A 20,738-nucleotide genomic window follows, 5' to 3' on the forward strand; every position below is an offset into this window, starting at 1 on the left:
CGTGCGCGTGCGCGCTCGTGCGCGCGCACGCGTGCACACATCTCTAAGTATATGAACAGATTTAAAACAGAAATCAGTGTTTAAAAACAGAGCCCTTACAACAGATAGCTACTAAAGCAAATGTTTTTTGGTTCTTTCTGTTTACAGTTATAGTAATAGGCTACACAAAGTTCTGACCATATGATGTCATTAATGAAGTTCTTAGTTTTGTCCCAGGATGTAAACCTCTTTTTTCAGTTTTCAACATGAATACAACATGAATATTAAAAAATATTTTATTTTCATATAATATCTACTTAAAGTTAAAACAGAACTGAGAAAATAATAAAGATCTTTCTCCTAAATATCCAAAATTCCTGTTGTGTGAAATAGGTACTAAAAGTGTGTCATGTTTTCTTACATGCTGCAGGAAACAGCATGCACAGCTGGTGGCAGCCTTTTCTTTAAACATACAAATAGTTGTGTTACAACAATGTTCAAGCAATACATATTCAAGAGGCAGAATGGAAAATATTACAGTAATTCTGAAAAGTGATTTGTGTGACAAAGACTTTAAGAAAGAATTGCAACAACAAATATGATAAATTACTAAATTACAACAATATATTCTGAAGAATTAGAAGTAAAATATCTTAATGAAAATATCTTAATGAAAATGAATGTGGCATATGACAATATACAAATGAAATACCATAAATTTTCAAATTCCCCAGAAATTTTTGAATTAAGGCACACCATTATATAACCAAGTTGACTAGGATTGTTGGGAATTTGTTGGCTGTGCAGTAAAGACAAAATGGTGACACTCAAAACTACTGCAGTTCATATTTCAGCTGATACACTCCACTGCACTGTACTGTACTGTACACTCTTACAACACCAATTGCTAATCCTACATAGTCTAATCTGGACAATCAACTCCAAAAATATGTTCAAAACACAAATATGTTCTCAGTCAAACATCAGATAGTTGAATTACAGCATATCTGTACCACTTCTACTATAACTGGTGTTCAGCTTGCCATGGTCAAATCTGCAGAATTACATTGTTTCATTGAATTGTGTTACTAATCAATCATAAGTTCAAGATGTACCATGCCAATTCTGTACTGTCTATTATGTTTTATATTTTTGGCCCAAGCTTTGCACTCAATATTAATGAGTATTCCACCTGAAAAATAAATAATATAATTCAGAAAGTTTATCATGGTGAAATTTCCGATTTTATTTTGTTAAGTAAGAGAACTTAGACACCACTAGAATAACAACAACAACAACAACAACAGTCATCATTATTTTATACATTATATTAATTACTCACAGAAGTAGTTATTTATTTCTGAAGCCACCACCATTAGCAGTTTGTCAAACTTAAATTAAGAGGTACTCAGTTACTATGTCTTTACTCAGAGCTTGTGATTGCTGTGGAAGGAATGGCATATTTCCATATACAGAGTCAGTGGGGATTATTAAATTTTAAAAAAACTGAGGAGGATTAAATTAAAATAGAAAGTGGGAGACTTTCAGGCAATGCCAGGACTATCTCTTGGCCTTCTTCCTAGGCTTGATACTCTGTAGAAATGATAAATGCTTAAGCTTGCTATAAAAATGTATGAGAAGTCACTCTGAAGATTGATAATTACTGTATAGTCATCAATATACATTCTTGCATTAATACTATGTGGTACTGACAGTGATTTTATGTTTAAATGTATGTGGAACTATTTGAATTTAAGGAAGGGCCTTTGTTAACATAATATTCAGTCAGCTGGACACCAGTACGAAATTGGAGCACTTACACACATGTACATCTACTTCTACTACACACACACACACACACACACACACACACACACACACACACACACACACACAAAACACCATTTGGTGCATGGTGGAGGGTACTTTACATGTCATTTCATTTCCTTTCCTTTCCTGTTCCACTTTTATATAGACTATCTACATGCCTCCATAAAAGCACTAATTTTTTTATCTTCATGGTCCTTATGTGAATTAAACATTGGCAGCAGTAGAATTTTTTTTTGCAGTCAGCTTCAAATGTCAGTCCTCTGAATTTTTTCAATAATGTTCCTTGAGAGATTCCCATTTGAGTTCACAAAACATCTCTGTAATACTTGTATGTTGATTGAACATACTGGTAACAAATCTAGCAGCCTGCCTCTGAATTTTTTCTGTCTTCTTTTAATCTGCCCTTGTGGAGATTCCAAAAGCTCTAGCAGCACCTAAGAATGGGTTACACTAGTGTTCTATATGCAGTCTTCTTTATAGATGAGGACACTTAACTAAACTTCTCCCAATGAACTGTAGTCAATCATTCACCTTCCCTACTGCCATGCTTACATGTTCTTCCCAATTCAAATACACACAGCTATTTCATCAACATGATTGTGTCAAGCAGTACAATACTAATGCTGTATGTGAAACTTATGGAATTTTTTTCCCTACTCATCTGCATTAACTTGCATTTTTCTACATTTAGAGCAAGATGCCATTCATCACACCAACTACAAATTTTCTGTAAGTCACCTTTTATCCTCCTACAGTCACTCAACAATGACACTCTTCCATTCACCAAGGGATCATCAGCTAACACTCACAGATTGCTATTCATCCTGCTTGTCAGATCATTTATGTATAATGAAAATAAGAGCAGACTTATCACACTTGCATGAGGCACTCCTGATGACACCCCCATCTCCAATCAAGGACAAACTGCTGGGTTCTATTACTTCCTGCATCCCTATGGCAAGGAACGCTCTAACCAAGGCCACACAATGAGTCACTTTTACGTATATCTGACAGGCTATAAAAAGTTACCCACGAGAAGAGCAAAAACCTTTCTGGAATTACTTGGTAAAGAAAAAAGTTGTGAAGAGTCTTTCAGATGAAAGTTCTCCATGCTTCCTACCATGATGGTACAAACAAGGATTTGCTAAATCAGACATTCAAATAACTGTACTGTTCTTTATGTGCCTAGAGAAATTATTTGTGAATTCTTTTTACTTGAATTAATTACTAATTATGTGATTCACTGTGTCATTTTATAATGTGAAATGAACAATTAAAGTTCATATAGCGGAACAGGAATCTCACCTTTGGGTCTTTCAAAATTGATAGCAACCAGTGGACTGAGATATCCCTCAGAATTCTCATATGGATAGAAGTAACCAGGAAATCCACGATCTGGTATGTACTTCAGAGGACCGATGTTTTCAATGTCTGCAGGATTCTCTCCTTCACATGATATCCACACTGTATTCCTCTGAAACACATTGATATTTACAAGAATCAGTACCAAGTTGTTGAGTCGTCGTTATTATGTAACTACAAGTTCACATATATTTTGTCTTGTCAGTGCATTAAGCTTTATCAACTGTATTGTGTTAAATACATAACTGACATACACAGAAAATAAGTTTAACTAGGTCATCAAATTCTCCATATTTTTTTCCTCAGAAATATCTTATAATCACATCACAAGTGGCACTAAACACTTCCTACAGGATTCACCTACATTTACTTTACAAAACAATTAATACATGCTGTAGAGCATGCTTTGCAACAGGATATTGTGAGTTGCCAGCATCCTGTTGCAAAGCATGCTCTACAGCATGACATTCATGACCTCCATGCCTCTTTCACCACACATACCATCTGGATTCTTGCTCCAGACACCAGTTTCTCAGAAATCCACAGGTGTAAACTAGCACTACAACATGTCCTTTGTTTTTGCCATCCACCTGGCCTTAATTTACATTAATTTCTTTTGTCTTGGCATTTCTTCACTGTAACTACTCTTTGCTTCACTTTTTTTTAGTTTTCTACATCTTTCATTGTCTTTTCTGGCTATTTTTCACTGCCCCCCCCCCCCCATTTCTGTTACATACAATGTACTTAACTTTTCACTCTTATTGACTCATGTAATATGTTCAAGCAGCTTCACCATCAAAATTTGTTCACCTGAAATGGAGTACACCATGTACACTCAAATGTTGAGTATGTGGTGCTCCTGAAAGGGATTGTGGTAGCTGGAGGCATGGAGGTATAGATCAACATCCATTGGTTTAGGACATAAACTGTGAGCAAATGAGCTGTCAAGCCTGTGCTGAAAGAGGACATCTTGAAAAGGAAGTTTGCGATCTTTTTCTGTTTCCATGTGTAATATAAGTGTTCAGTGCTCCTATCTGTGTCACATACTGTAGAACACAATACCCCACATTGAATTCATGACACCATCCAACATTATCAGAACCATAAATCTAAAAACCTAATTCATTCTTGTATTTTTTCATGAATACAAGGTCTGTCAGAAGAGTGTCCAACCTCTGCTCAGGGAAAACAGCTGATCTGGAGTGTTGGACACCTGGGGCTCCAAACACTGCTCCCAACAGTGCCACCACTCCTGGACGCTTGCCAAAAAGCTTTCTCCAGAACAGAGTTCCCCAACTGTCCTCTCATCTGAAATCGCATTTCTTTCAATGGCTTCTTGAGTTTGGGAAACATCTAGAAGTCACAGGGAGCCAAATCACAAGAGTAAGGAGCCCACTGAAGCAGAGGAATCATCCAAAAAGGATGAATCAGATGTGAGGAATGTGCTGGAGCATTTTCATGATGGAGATGCCAATTTGCTTTTGACCTCATGTCTGGTCTCTTGCACCACACGTAATCATGTAGGGACGGAGGACATCCCTGTAGTACTCTTTCGAGATTTTTGGGCTTGTGGTGCATTCTCATTCTCATGGCGTACCACAATGCAAGAATCAAAGAATGCATCACTTTACCATTGCTTTGATGTTGACGACAACAAATGCTTTCACTGTAACTACTGGAATTTGGTTTCTGGGTCATACCTGCACAGCCAGGAATCATTACCAGTGATTTTGGTGTTCACAAAGTTAGGATCACTGTCTGTGGAGTCAGCATGCCCTGTGATATTTCAACATGAAGTTGCTTTTGCTCTACCAGCAGTAGCTTTGGCAAGAATTTTGCCAACACACTCTTCATGGCCAAATATTTGGTCACAACTGAAAATGCCAACAAAATTCCTGATGCCCACTTCTTCCTCAATTCCTCTGCTAGTCACACAATGTTCCTGCATTACCAAAGCTTTCACTTTGGCAATGGCCTGGTCATTTCAGCATGTTAATGACTGACAAGAGTGTGGCTCACTCTTCACTGACATACAGCCATCTGTAAACCAGTTTTACCCTCCTTAATCTGCATGGTGTCCATACCACTGTCACCAAAAGCCATCTGAATCTTCTATGTGGTTTCCACCTGGCTGTTTCCCCAGTTTCTCACAAAATTTGATGCAGTAGTGCTGCTCTCATCATTCTATCATTTCCCTTGCAATGACAAACTGACGTGAACACTACACACTGCCTTACTCAATTGCTGCCTGCCAGCAACTGACACTATTGACAGGCAGGAGAAAATTCACACGTGAATGTCCAAGGGGTCAGCTCATGCAAGCAAGCTAGTTAATTTGAAACTATAATTAAATTTTAAAACTCTCATTATTCTAATTTGTATAATTTATTCTGGAAAACATTTGATAACTTTGTACTTGTTGATCTGTGTAAGTAGTAACTAGAAGTCTGAGATGGCAGAAAATAGAAGTTAGAGAATGGTGCATTATGGCTTAAATTGTTGTTAAGATGCTAAAGAATTGAAACCAATTTATGACATTTTACTTAAATATGTGGCAAAGAAAATAAAGGGAAGGATAAAGTTTCATCAGGTAGCTTTGTCATTATATGTCAGGAACTGACCCAATCATATTCCTAGATGACAATGATTATTGCAGTGAGCACATTTCGGTGAAGATCAATGAGAATCAGATGAGTACATTTTACATTTATTTATTATTCTGAACTTCCTTCTCACTTAAAGTGGTAGCACACACTTAGTGTTACAGTACCTAAAAAAAGTGCACATAACAAGCAATGATTCTTATTATTAACAGGGGAGTTCATGATATATGGTAAACTGCATGTTTTGATTGATGGAATTCAGATGTTTCAAGAAATTCTCTGATTTTTTGGGTCCAGGTGGCCAAATATCATAAGTGTTGTCAACATACCGAAAGAAACAGGTTTTGGTTCAGCAGCTTCCAAGTGCTCTGTCCTAAGTACCCCATGAACAGATATCTTGCAACTGGGCTGCTCAAAATATGGTCCAATAAAAAACAAGAAAACAAAATAATTCCATGACAGAACAAGTCTACAAAGCTGTGTCAGCTAAGCACTGAACTTCTCACTAATTAATTTTATGGAGTCTTCTGAAGGAATTTGAGTGAAAAGCAAGACAACATCAAAGCTGAGCTTGATGTTTAGCTCCTGCAGCCTTTACTCTTTCTGCCAGCAAATGAAATCACTAGTTCATACATGAGTGCCCAACAGACAAGCCACATGCTTCTCCAGGGACATGTTGCCCCAGTGTTGCTCACTATTGTTCAGATGACTTCCTTGTGGGTGCTTGGTAGGCCATACAACCTGTCTGGTACAGTAGTGAGCTGGTGAAGTGATTTGGTGATGACATTTGTGAGCATACTATTCTTTAATAGGTCAAGGGTGCTTTGCTGCACTTTGTTGGCTGAATCTGCTGCTGTGTTCTCATATGCTGATTTGCACAGAAGATATAAAATTTTCTGCTTTCCATCCTTGCACTGGGGGAGAACAGTGGCATTGCCCTTATCAGCTGGAAGAATATTGATTTCTTTGTCTTCTCGGAGAATACAAAATGCTGCCCTTTCTGTTTTGGAGATGTTGCTTCAGGATAGAGCTGAATTGGTGAGGGTTTGGTAGGTTTTCTGGTAGATTTCCTCTGTAGTATCATTTGGTACTCCTTGGATAGCCTACTACACAACACTCACAGTCTCTATAGTTTGAGGAGATATCTGTAGGCTCAAAGTTCAGCCCTTCCTTCAATATCATCACTACTTCATCCAGTAGTCTCCCCACAAGATTTCTCACAGTGCACCTATGGGCTGCATCATCTTGTGATTGTGTAACTAGAAACTGAGAAAACTTGGCAATTTGTCTCTTCAATGATTTCTTGTACATCTACTGTGACTGTGCCCAGGTGACTCCATCAAATTATTCCCATGAATCTGCAGAGATTATCAAGAGCATCCACAGATGTAGTGTCAAAATCTCTATGATATTAACAAAGCTGACATCAATTGAAGTTTATCTCCCCCCTCTCCTTTTCCTTTTCGTGGATTGAAGCCATGTTATAAACTTAGAACACTAACAAGTAAAAGAAGTTAAAAGTGATCATGTAAGTCCAATCAGGGAGGAAGATCCAAAAAATATGCCGGAGAGATAGCAGAGGCCCTTCACCATATTGCTACAACGTATAAAAAGTAAAATGCGGTAGAAAGCCTAAGCATCATTTGTTAAAACGGCTGATAAATCAGATTGCAAACATACACTGGAGTGTAAGTGGTTAAAGAAAAAGGGCATTTAGTCAGGAAATGGCAAACCATCAAAGATTGATGTCAATGAGCACAAAGTGGCAAGGGTTCACCCCTTAACAAATGGCCATGGCTAAAACAGAGCCCAATATATAACCAACCTAAAATTATCTCCTCACAACGAGAGGGCTGAGAAGAGGTTGGCCAAGCCATTGAGAGAGGTTTAATTTCCCAGAGCTTGTTCCCATGAAGAGAAGACCAGTGGTGATGCCAATATGACACCATCTGCAGACACAGCAACAAAAATCAACCAAAGAAGTGAAAGAATTACCAGGTTCAGGTAGGAGGACTGCAGCCTTGGCAGCAGCCTCATTTCCTGTCGGAACGACATGACCAGGAATGCAAATGAACATTGCAGTGACTCCCTCAACAGCAAGCAAGTGGAAGCTTTCTTGGACCCACTGCACAAAGGGATGGATGGTGTACAGCACACAGAGGCTCTGAAGGGCCCCGAGAGAATCAGAGCATGTGATACAATTAAAAAGCATGTGACACAGGGTAGCCCAATAGACAGCGAAGAGCTCTACAATAAAAATCGAGCAGTTTTCTGTAAGCCAATACCAAAAATGGTTGGTGTCAATTATGAATGTATACCCTACACAACAGTAAGTCTAAGAGCCATCAGTGTATATGAAGGTGCTACTGCTAAGTTGCGTGTGAAGGTTGAGAAACACAGTGATAGATCAAATCCAGAGTAGTGTCCTCAGGAAGCAAATGAAGTCAAAGCTGAAGATGAGCCACCACATGAAGCCAAGGTGGTGATGGTTCATACCCATTGGGATTCGTGGCAGGTAACATTAAGTTAAGCTGCCAGAGCAATAGCTGAAATTTAACTCTGGGAGGTAACAGAGAAGTAGGCATGCCTCATACTGATGGTCAAGGAAGTCACTGAAAATATGGCATAATATGAGAGCCCAGGCATGGAACATGGAAGTCAAATGGCATGCATACCCACTGAAGGGGGGGGGGGGCAATATAACAGTGGTAATTTGGTGGCTCCTGCATAGAGACTCATCAGGGCTAGTGCAGAAGGTGCCAGTGGCCAAATATATTCCACAATGGTGGATTGTGTTAAGATGGTGTAACATGGATGGACATGCAGAGGAATAAAGGAAACAACCGTTGTCTAGTTTTGAACAGACAAGGCATCAGTACAAATTGAGGATGTTGGTCCAATCCGCTCCCCACGAAGTAGAGCTCAGGACACAGAGGATTGGTTGGTTGGTTGGTTTGGGGGGGATTAAAGGGACCAGACTGCGACGGTCATCGGTCCCTTTTTCCAAAAAAAGTAAAACCACCCAAAGAGAATAAAAAACGAACAACAGGAAAGACGTCAGATGACACAGGACAAGAAATACTCCTACAGAGATCAGATGAAACAAATTAAAATCACACAGAGTGTGACAGTGGTTGGCCGACCATAGAGATAAAAAGGAAAAGCCAACCACCGAGAACACATTAAAAACTCAGCGTAAAATCGTAGGCCAATGGCCATAATCAACACAAAAGAACAGAACAAACACTCAGAGTAAATAATAAAAACCCCCTGCCCGAATAAAACGGAAAACTAAATCAGCCATACCAGGGTCATCACATAAGAGGGCAGGGAGCGTATCAGGCAGCGCAAATGTCTGCCTGACCACAGCTAAAAGGGGGCAGCCCAACAAAATGTGGGCCACTGTCAAAGCCGCCCTGCAGCGACATGCAGGAGGGTCCTCCCGGCGCAGTAAATAACTGTGTGTCAGGTGGGAGTGGCCAATGCGGAGCCGACAAAGGACGACAGAGTCCCTGCGGTTGGCTCGCAGGGATGACCGCCACACAGTCGTCGTCTCCTTGATGGCACGGAGTTTATTGGGCATGATCCGATTGCGCCATTCAGCGTCCCAAAGCGCAAAAACTTTTCGGCGGAGGACTGCCCGCAAATCAGTCTCTGGGAGGCCAACGTCCAGAGACTGTTTACTCATGGCCTCTTTCGCCAGGCGGTCAACATGTTCATTGCCCGGGATACCGACATGACCGGGGGTCCACACAAAGACCACAGAGCGGCCGCAACGCGCAAGAGTATGCAGGGACTCATGGATAGCCATCACCAGACGAGAACGAGGAAAACACTGGTCGAGAGCTCGTAAACCACTCAGGGAATCGCTACAGATAACGAAGGACTCACCTGAGCAGGAGCGGATATACTCTAGGGCACGAAAGATGGCGACTAGCTCAGCAGTGTAAACGCTGCAGCCAGCCGCCAAGGACCGTTGTTCGGAATGGTCCCCTAGAGTTAGCGCATACCCGACACGACCAGCAACCATCGAACCGTCGGTGTAAACAATTCCAGAGCCCTGATACATGGCCAGGACGGAATAAAAGCGGCGGCGGAAGGCCTCTGGAGGGACCGAGTCCTTCGAGCCCTGTGCCAAGTCGAGCCGAAGGCAAGGGCGAGGAACACATCACGGGGGTGTACGCAGAGGCGCCCGGAAAGGAGGTGGAACTGGGAAAAACCCAAGCCCGCAGAGAAGCTCCTTGATGCGTACGGCGATCGGACAACCCGACTGGGGCCGACGGTCTGGCAGATGGACGACTGACTGCGGGAACAGGACACGATAATTTGGATGCCCGGGCAAGCTAAAAACATGGGCAGCATAAGCGGCCAGCAAACGTTGGCGTCGGAACCGCAGTGGAGGTACACCTGCCTCCACTAGGACGCTGTCCACAGGGCTGGTGCGGAAAGCACCAGTGGCAAGGCGTATCCCGCTGTGGAGAATTGGGTCCAGCACCCGCAACGCAGATGGGGATGCTGAGCCATAAGCTAGGCACCCATAATCCAGGCGAGACTGGATTAACGCCTGGTAGAGCCGCAACAGGGTAGATCGGTCGGCGCCCCAGCGGGTGTGGCTCAAACAACGCAGGGCGTTGAGATGCCGCCAACACGCTTGTTTAAGCTGCCGGATATGAGGCAGCCAAGTCAACCGGGCATCAAAAAGGACACCCAAAAACCTGTGGGTCTCCACCACAGCAAGAAGTTCGTCGGCAAGATAAAGCCGTGGCTCAGGATGGACCGTTCGGCGCCGGCAGAAATGCCTAACGCGGGTCTTGGCAGCCGAAAACTGAAAACCACGCGCTACAGCCCAAGACTGCGCCTTGCGGATTGCGCCCTGTAGCTGACGTTCAGCTGCGGCAATGCTAATAGAACTATAGTAAAGACAGAAGTCGTCAGCATACAGGGAAGCAGAGACAGAATTTCCTACTGCCACAGCGAGACCGTTTATTGCAATTAAAAACAGGCAGACACTGAGGACAGAGCCCTGGGGTACCCCGTTCTCCTGGACGAGGGAGGAACTATACGAGGCCGCGACTTGCACGCGGAAGGTACGATACGACAGAAAATTTCTGATAAAGATCGGCAGAGGGCCCCGAAGACCCCATCCATGAAGCGTAGAAAGGATGTGATGACGCCATGTCGTATCGTACGCCTTCCGCATGTCGAAAAAGACAGCGACCAGGTGCTGACGGCGGGCAAAGGCTGTACGGATGGCCGACTCAAGGCTCACCAGATTGTCGGTGGCGGAGCGGCCTTTACGGAACCCACCCTGAGACGGAGCCAGAAGGCCCCGAGACTCCAGCACCCAATTTAAGCGCCGGCTCACCATCCGTTCAAGCAACTTGCAAAGAACGTTGGTGAGACTAATGGGACGGTAGCTGTCCACCTCCAGAGGGTTCTTTCCAGGTTTCAAAATGGGGATGACAATACTTTCCCGCCATTGCGATGGAAACTCACCCTCGACCCAGAGACGGTTGTAAAGGTTGAGGAGGCGTCGCTTGCAGTCCACTGAAAGGTGTTTCAGCATCTGACAGTGGATGCGATCTGGCCCGGGAGCGGTATCAGGGCAAGCGGCAAGGGCACTCTGAAATTCCCACTCACTGAATGGAGCGTTGTAGGGTTCAGAAGCGTTGGTGCGAAAAGAAAGGCTCCGACGTTCCATTCGCTCTTTAATGGAGCGGAAGGCCTGGGGGTAATTCGCAGAAGCGGAACTCATAGCAAAATGCTCTGCTAAGCGGTTTGCAATGACGTCGGAGTCAGTACAAACTGCTCCATTCAGTGAGAGCGCAGGGACGCTGGCAGGGGTCCGATACCCGAAGACCCGTCGAATCTTGGCCCAGACCTGCGATGGAGTGACATGGAGTCCAATGGTGGACACATACCGCTCCCAGCACTCCTCCTTGCCTTGGCAGATAAGGAGGCGGGCCCGCGCACGCAGCCGTTTGAAGGCGATAAGGTGGTCCATGGAGGGATGTCGCTTGTGACGCTGGAGCGCCCGCCGGCGATCTTTAATCGCTTCAGCGATCTCAGGCGACCACCAAGGCACAGCCCTCCGCCGAGGGGACACAGAAGAACGGGGAATGGCAGACTTGGCGGCAGTGACGATGCCGGCGGTGACCGATGTAACCACCGCATCAATGGCATCAGTTGAGAGAGGCTCAATAGCGGCAGTGGAGGAGAACGAGTCCCAGTCAGCCTTATTCATAGCCCATCTGCTAGGGCGCCCAGAAGAGTGACGCTGTGGTAGTGACAGAAAAATCGGAAAGTGGTCACTACCACACAGGTCGTCATGCACACTCCAGTGGACAGATGGTAAGAGGCTAGGGCTACAGATTGAAAGGTCAATGGCGGAGTAGGTGCCATGCGCCACACTGAAGTGTGTGGAGGCACCATCATTCAAAATCGAGAGATCGAGCTGCGACAATAAATGCTGAACGGTGGCGCCTCGACCTGTTGCTACTGACCCACCCCACAGAGGGTTATGGGCGTTAAAGTCGCCCAGTAATAAGAAAGGTGGCGGCAATTGGGCTATCAGCGCAGCCAGGACATGCTGCGCGACATCACCCTCCGGTGGAAGGTAAAGACTGCAGATGGTAAGAGCCTGCGGCGTCCACACCCTAACAGCGACAGCCTCTAAAGCTGTTTGTAGAGGGACAGACTCGCTGTGAAGAGAGTTAAGGACATAGATGCAGACGCCACCAGACACCCTTTCATAAGCTGCTCGGTTCTTATAATAACCCCGATAGCCACGGAGGGCGGGGGTGCGCATTGCTGGAAACCAAGTTTCCTGCAGAGCAATGCAGAGGAAAGGGTGAAGGCTGATAAGTTGGCGGAGCTCAGCTAGATGGTGGAAGAAACCGCTGCAGTTCCACTGGAGGATGGTTTTGTCCATAGCTGAGAAAGGCTTGCCGGGACTGGGACGGCAGATTACGCCGCTGGGTCACCTGCTGCCTCCGATTGAGCACCCGTGCTAGTGCTATTGCTATTCACGGCGTCTGAGGGACCGGCGAGATCGAGGTCCTCAGCGGACGCCAGAATCTCCACCTCGTCCTCAGACGCAAAGCTAGAAGGTAGCGATGGGGTGGCTACCACCGCGCGTTCCTTGGGCTTAGAGCTGCTCTTCTTTGATTTCTCACGCTGCTCCTTGGGTTTAACTGGCTGGGAGGGCTTCACCGATTCAGTCTCCGGGACTGAGGAGGATCAGGAAGCCCTTCGACCTGCAGATTGTGGGCACTTACGCCACTGTCGATCGTCAGCCTTCCCGCCGGTGGAAACCTGGGAAGGGAGGGACCCAAGGGACCCCTCGCGAGCGTGAGAAGCCGAAGAAGTAGGACACTTCTCCGGCTTAGAAGCGGGGACCGACGTCCCCGATGGGGGGGATGGTGTTGCTCCTGAGGTAGGTGGCACAGGAGCAACCCGGTGGGTAGAGCCCCCCACTGGCAAGGGGGCAGGAGGAGTTGTACCACTCGTCGATCCAGCCGGAAGGCGCGAAACTGATGGGGCTAGCACAGGTGTTGTAGCAGCGGCGTAGGAAGTTGTCATTCGCACTGGATGTAATCGGTCGTATTTCCGTTTGGCCTCAGGATAAGTCAGTCGGTCCAGGGTCTTATATTCCATGATTTTGCGCTCTTTCTGGAATATTCTGCAGTCTGGCGAGCAAGGTGAATGGTGCTCCCCGCAGTTGACGCCGATGGGAGGCGGGGCACATGGAGTATCGGGATGAGATGGGCGTCCGCAATCTCAACATGTGAGGCTGGAAGTGCAGCGGGAAGACATATGGCCGAACTTCCAGCACTTGAAGCACCGCATCGGGGGAGGGATATAGGGCTTGACGTCACATCGGTAGACCATCACCTTGACCTTTTCCGGTAACGTATCACCCTCGAAGGCCAAGATGAAGGCACCGGTAGCAACCTGATTGTCCCTCGGACCCCGATGAACGCGCCGGACGAAATGAACACCTCTACGTTCTAAGTTGGCGCGCAGCTCGTCATCAGACTGCAAAAGGAGGTCCCTATGGAAAATAACACCCTGGACCATATTTAAACTCTTATGTGGAGTAATAGTAACGTTAACATCCCCCAACTTGTCACAAGCAAGTAACCTGCGTGACTGGGCGGAGGATGCCGTTTGTATCAGTACTGAGCCAGACCGCATTTTAGACAAGCCCTCCACCTCCCCACACTTGTCCTCTAAATGCTCGACGAAGAACTGAGGCTTTGTGGAGAGAAAAGACTCCCCATCAGCTCTCGTGCAAACTAAGAATCGGGGCGAATAACTGTTACCTCCATCCTGGGACTTACGCTCTTCCCACGGCGTGGCCAGGGAGGGGAACGTTTTCGGATCGTACTTCTGAGCATTAAATTGAGCCCGAGAACGCTTAGAGACTGCTGGCGGCTGGCCGCCAGCGAGAGATGATGTACCACGCTTCATTGCGGGTCATCCGCCCTGATGCCACCTACTCCGACCAAGGGCCCTCCCCACGGGCGCCACCCAGCCATAGCAAAGGCCACCTGGCAGGATGGCCGTTGCCGGGAGTCCTGATACCCCAGGAGGATAGGCATCTACTCCTTGGCATACGTGGGGAGTTAACGGCGCAGGCATCAGTAGAGCGATCCCTGTGTTGTCAGGGGGCTACAACCAAGAGGGTACATGGCGGCCCCACCACAACGGACTGGCTACCGTGCTGGATCTTAGGTGCAAAACTGTCCAAGGTCGTCGTCGCAGTTAAAAGAAACACTGCAGAGGGCAGCGTGGTAATCGCACCCAGGGACGTATCCCCGCCCTAAAGATCGAAAACGAGCGGGACACCATTGCAACGACGTGAAAGCCGGCTAAAGGTTGAATTGCACGACGGATACAGTGCACCATGTAAGGCGCCCTTCCCCAATTGGCTCGCTCTTTGGAATAATTTAGAAAGATGGAGGTCAAACCCGAGAGGGGACCATCACATAAGGCCAAAACATGTGAGACTCCTTTTAGTCGCCTCTTACGACAGGCAGGAATACCGCGGGCCTATTCTAACCCCCGAACCCGCAGGGGGGGACACAGAGGACATTGAGAGACCGGGTATACCTTGCAGCCAGGTAAGACATGTGGGCGGACCAATAAAGTTTCATGTTAAGCATAAGCCCCAAGAATTACATAGTTTCAGTGAACAGAAGAGCAACAGGCCCAGGATGTAAATACAGTGGAAGAAACTCATTGCAGTACCAGAAATTCATACAAACAGTTTTGTCAGTGGGAAAGCAAAAGCCATTGTCAATGCTCCACGAGTAAAGATGATCAAGAAATCACTGATGATGATGCTCAAAGACAAAAGCCCATGGAGAACTGCAGCAGATCATAAAGTTGTTGATGAAATGGGAGCCAGAAATGCCTGGCATGGGACAGTCCATAACAGGGTTAATGGCTATAACAAAGAGGACGATGCTCAGGACAGAGCTTGAAGCCACCTGTTCTCCTATATATAAAGGTGTCTAACAAGGCCAAACCCACATTTACCTTGAAAATTCTGTTTCTTAAAAATTCCTGAAGGAAATTTGACAGGTGGCCTCAGAAGCCCCACATGTACAGAGTATGGAGGATACCAATTCTCCAGCAGGTGTTGTAGGCTTTTCCAAATAAAGAAACACAGCCACAGTCTGCTATTTCCACAGATAACTGTTCATGACATGGACTGACAATGTGAGGAAATGCTCAACTACTGAATTGTGCACTCAAAATCCACATCGTGCAGTGGTTAGTAGATTGCTAGACTTGATCCACCATACCAGTCGACCATGATCTAGTTCCTTAAGGGTATCACCCGAACTGCCTCCACTCATTTCTGAGGGAAGAATTTGGGATGATAGTGGCTGGGGATCAAAATTTCCACAAAATAGCAGCCAAAGGTGCTTGAGATAACAATAGGGACCACAATGACATCGCCTATGGTCAGGCTGGAAATCAGAGAATGGACGTTGGTCTAAGAGCCCATGGAGGTTGCCCACATGACAGAAGAGGGACTGAAACGTTGAAAGAAATAGTTACTATCCTGAAGAATGCAACAACACTACATGCACAATTATTTGTAACAAGTACAGTATGCCATTGTAAGATGATGGTTAAAACATGGAGAGCATGTCCGTGTGTGTGAATCACATTATGGCACACCTCAGTCCACCAGGGGGCTGGGATATGGTGCAGTAAAGATGAAGTGTGTGATAGGGACCATTCTTGGCAGTAAGGATAATGTTCATAAGGTTCTCTACCAGGTCATCACAACAGGGCAAATTTTATTTTTTGAAGGTTGACAGGGAGGAGCAAAGCTTCCAGTCAGCATTAGAAAGCTGATAACTGGGTTTACATGCATGTGAGGTAGCAGTCAGCAAACAGATATTGCATGGGAAATGGTTGCTCGAGTACATGTCAAAGAGAATAGACTACTTGAGATGACAGTAAGCTGTGCAGTGCAAAACAAGGGGTCCAAGTGTGTGTGTGTGTGTGTGTGTGTGTGTGTGTGTGTGTGTGTGTGTGTGTGTGTGTGTGTAACAGCTTGCAGCCAGGTGTTCAACAAGATGTTTTGGCTATGAGCATCATCCTAGATGAGTAGCATGATGCAAAACTCCTCCATGAGATGTGATATGTAATGCCGACCTCTTGGGGGAAGGTCAAAGCAGACCAGAAGGAAACACTAGAGGTCTGTGCAGTCACAAGCACACAATTTTGTTTCTTGGAGGTAGAAAACAGGTGGAGGCTCCCAGAGCCGCCGTAATTCCTCCTTGCAGCATCTAATGCAATGAATGTTCCATTAGAGAAGAGTCATAATTGGGAATGGGGAAGAGTGAACAAATAAGGGTAACAACCTCGGCAGCTTCCCAGTGCCATCCTTCGAAGACTCACTGCTAAGAGTGCAGGGGCTGGAGGATCCTGTTCCATGAAATCTACAGAGTGCACCAGCAAAATGAAGGTCAGCTGCATGAGGGTATCACACAGTGATGACGGTGAAGAGGATATCTGGGTTGGGGAAGGAGAAGACCATTTGACTTTGTTTGATTTCTTGGAGCCTTTGCAGTTGGCAGATGAAGACTCAGATGTTTGTTGGCTGGCAGGACATAGAAAGTCTTCATGGAAGTATTGCTTTTGTCATTTCCAACATGCTGGTTGTGTTGCAGGGGATATTATTGCCGAGATGAAGATTTGATGGCTTGTTGTGCAGATGGAGAAGGAGATGTGGATGCTACTGTAATACCAGGTGATTTCACAACTGCAATACTGAACTGGAGGTCACAAGCCTGCATGGCCATGTCATCCTTGGAGCAAGAATGGTACTATTTGTACTGGATGGTAAAATGGAGAGCTTTCAACTAGCCAACAACTTGTGAGCAATAGGCTGGGGTACTTTCTCCTTCACCTTGATCTACTGAATGAACTGCTCATCAAGATACATGGGATGCTCATGGGATGACATGGTATGATGATGATGATTGGTTTGTGAGGCGCTCAACTGCATGGTCATCAGTGCCCATACAAAGTCCCAATTTTTACACAGTCCATTTTTTTTCACAGTACAGTGACATGGCATGGTCATCATTACAACTGATACAGCGGGCAGGAGGAGGCAATCACCCTCATGAGCTTATCTACCACAAGTAACACATTTCACCACATTTTGACAGAAAATGTGAGTGTCATTATAACACTAACAATTGTAGCAGCACATTGGGTTTGGCATGTACGGTCAGACTGTAATGACCCCTCACAGCCTGCCTTAATCCTTGATGGAAGCACTACCTGATCAAATGTGAGAAAAGCAGTAGTGCAAATAGGCACTAAGTTCGCATCTACTTTTATCATTACCCAATGGGCCACAGTGACTCCCTGATCAAAGAGGTAATTTTGGATATCTTCTTTGGTCAGACCATCAGGCAGCCTAGTGTAAATAACATGCGAAGAATTCAGCGTATGATGGGCCTTGACATGAACAGAATGTTGTTGGGCTTGAAAATCACAATTGGCCTCCAGGTGCAAAGTGCCATTACATAAGAAAGAGCAGGATTTCACAGAGCTTAGAACTGCATCAACAACTTTCTGAATAGTAAATGGATTAACCATAGCAAAGGACTGACCGCCTTTGATATGTGGTACCACGAGGAACCAGGGTGCATCTGGCAGAGTCTTTGAATCTTTAGCCTCATTTTGTTTACATTTAGTGTATGTAGATGCAGACTGAGATGGTGATTTGCTCGCTGTGAAAAAATCCCCTATTATTGCCAGCAACTCTGATGGTGGGCTCCTTCCAACTGCCCAAACCTTTCAGAGGTTGCTCATCTGCCTTAGGCGATCGTTCACACCTCATAAGCTCCTGACAGAGGTACAAGTAGGCAGCTGAGAAGGTAACAGCTCTGTCAATCACCCCTCCCTAGGACTGGCCTGTACCAGGGGGGGGGGGGGGGGGGGAGGGGGTACGTGGGAACCATACATGTTAATATCAGTATGGTGCTAACAAGGAAGTTTTAGTTTTAGATCTAGTTCATATCATCCTAGATAATATTAGTTGACTGTTCTCTTCCCTCCCTCCCCTCCCCCACTGCCCCCCCCCTTCAATCTCAAAATGTGCATATATGAAATGAATGTAGTTACAGAAATATGAAAGCCAAGAAGAGGAAAAAAATTGTTTACCATTTACCAGACTTAAGGAATTTCCATACATAGTTGTCCCAATAACAGAGTGAAAGATTCAGTCTTGTCCCTTAAATCTACTCACATGTTTGTAACTACCTATTTATTTACTGACATTCATCCATTCCTAATTGAGTGTATTGTAACATATACATATGCTGTACCTTTTCAGGAACCGTAATTGAACGAATATGGTCTTTCAGATCTTCAGGCATATCTTCAGGGAGATTGTTTGTGTCATTATAATACTCTGGTACCCAACCATATATCTGTAATGAAGAAATTTTACATTGAAAGCATGCTTATACACAAAATATCTTAGCAATTTAATGGGATTGTGCTCTAGAAGTTTTGTAAGCAAATAACATTATTGAGTATTTTAACTAATTTGACTGTATTGTAAACTGAAAGATTTTACATGAATTCTGTCTGTTGAAGAACAGTTTCCTCTTTTATTAACTGTCACCTGCCAATGTCCATTAATAGTGTAGACATGTTTGCTGCATGTGGCTACAGACAGATAAAAGCAGAAACCTGGTGTCACAATGAATGACAGTTTACATGAAAAATATGCACGGTAATGTAGTGAATTTTAATGTTATTTTATCCATGTTGGATCTTCTGAAATCTGAAGCCATTAATGATGTTGGTGAACATGCAACCAGCCATGAACACTTAAAATGCTTTATTTTCGTGACAGTTAGTTTCAGGCTACCACAGCCGATTGTAATGTAGCAAAATGGGACAGCACATAACAAACAGATTCATACCAAGAATTTCAGTGTTTGTAATAGTATTACGCAATGCTTATACAGTGTTATGTACATTCACAAATTTCTGTTATATTGTCTTACATTTATCATACATATGAAAATTATTTGCCTTACTGATATAAAAAAAATTAGTTTCCTAATATTCAAATCTGATTGACATATGAAAATGCTATACTTTAAACTCAAAGCACATTAGACCAAACATAAATACACACTGGAATTATTATTTGTGAGATCAGGACATGAAAATGCATTAGTAATGATGAGAGAACACTATGTAAAGAAACCAAAGCCATTTTAGCATCAAAAGTCATGGAGTAATTACAAAGTAACTGACTATGCCTACATTCATCAATAAATTTTTAACAGAGAATATTTCATGCAATTTTGATGTGAAAACTGATTTATTTCAACACAATGATTATATCAAACTTGTTGCCACTATCTGTTGAACTAAATTTATACTCAAACTCATGAATGTTAATACATTTCAATTGTAAGTTTAATTATGTACTGTTCAAACAATACATAGAAATCTTCTGTAATTGTTGCACATTATGTGAGCACCAGTGGGTCTTACGTCACCATTAGGTCAGTCTTACATCAGTCCTAGATAAGATTAGGATGATAAATGTGTGTATGCCTTTGTAGAAATAAAAAGGTGAAAGTTAAAATCCAGTGTGCCAGCTATGTCATTTAACCCTTGAGCAAGCATGCCAGCTTTCATAACATGAACAAGCATGCATTGCAATTTGTACACATGTAAAAAATAGCTGTCTATGTTACCAGGGTAAACCTGTATTACAGTTTATGTTAGCTTAATAAAAAAGCAATAAAATAACATAATATGAGCTAAATCACTATTTAATTAAATAATAATAAAATAAACCTGCCGTTGCACGACTCCATTGCTGCACACAAATGGTACCTCAGTAAGCATTAAATAGCACAGCTTCAACAGATCCCTACCAACCACTTATTTGATGAATATTTATGTCATAGATAACTGCCTCATTATGGGATTGTGCTACTAGCTCAGAACCTGGATCATTTTCTTGCACAGTTCGTAAATTTCTTCTCACCTATCTTACTGTTTATTTTATGTTTAGCTACTCACTTGAATATATTCTTGCTAGCTGAAGCAATAATGAAAGAATAGGTATGGGCTCCCAATTTTTAAAAAATGAAATGGTACAAAACAATGTTTTTTGGGACTAGTACACTTTACACACAGGCATACCCCTTGAGGGTTAATAGTTAGTGTACCATAAAAACTGTCTTAATATTGCTAGATGTGGACACCAGGTGTGTTTCAAACAGGGTAAGAAATTTACTTTTGAAGAGCTACACCACCCGTTCAGTGAAGTGCAAATCTGAAAGTTAAGTATTCAAGACTGTTCCAAGAACCATTAAAACATTTTAAGGTTGCTAACATTTTCAATTGTGCTGATATGCTCAAAACCAAAACACCAATGTTACTGGAAATGTT

General features: G+C 44.1%; 1 protein-coding gene across 2 annotated transcripts in view; it reads right to left on the bottom strand.

The window, feature by feature from the left end:
• Window positions 1–261: 261 nt before the first annotated feature.
• The window catches only part of LOC126162185 (sodium/potassium-transporting ATPase subunit beta-2-like), a 286,361-nt gene continuing 265,884 nt past the window's right edge, over window positions 262–20,738 (bottom strand). For both annotated transcript variants that reach the window (XM_049918511.1, XM_049918510.1), the window contains exons 5-7: window positions 18,641–18,745; window positions 3,115–3,283; window positions 262–1,171 (exon numbers count right to left, since the gene is read on the bottom strand). In XM_049918511.1, the coding sequence (XP_049774468.1) occupies window positions 1,068–1,171; window positions 3,115–3,283; window positions 18,641–18,745 (378 nt within the window). In that variant the 3' untranslated portion in view covers window positions 262–1,067. The remainder of the gene's footprint in view (window positions 1,172–3,114; window positions 3,284–18,640; window positions 18,746–20,738) is intronic.

Source organism: Schistocerca cancellata, chromosome 2 (genome assembly GCF_023864275.1).
Source record: "Schistocerca cancellata isolate TAMUIC-IGC-003103 chromosome 2, iqSchCanc2.1, whole genome shotgun sequence".
NCBI classification, from domain to species: domain Eukaryota; kingdom Metazoa; phylum Arthropoda; class Insecta; order Orthoptera; family Acrididae; genus Schistocerca; species Schistocerca cancellata.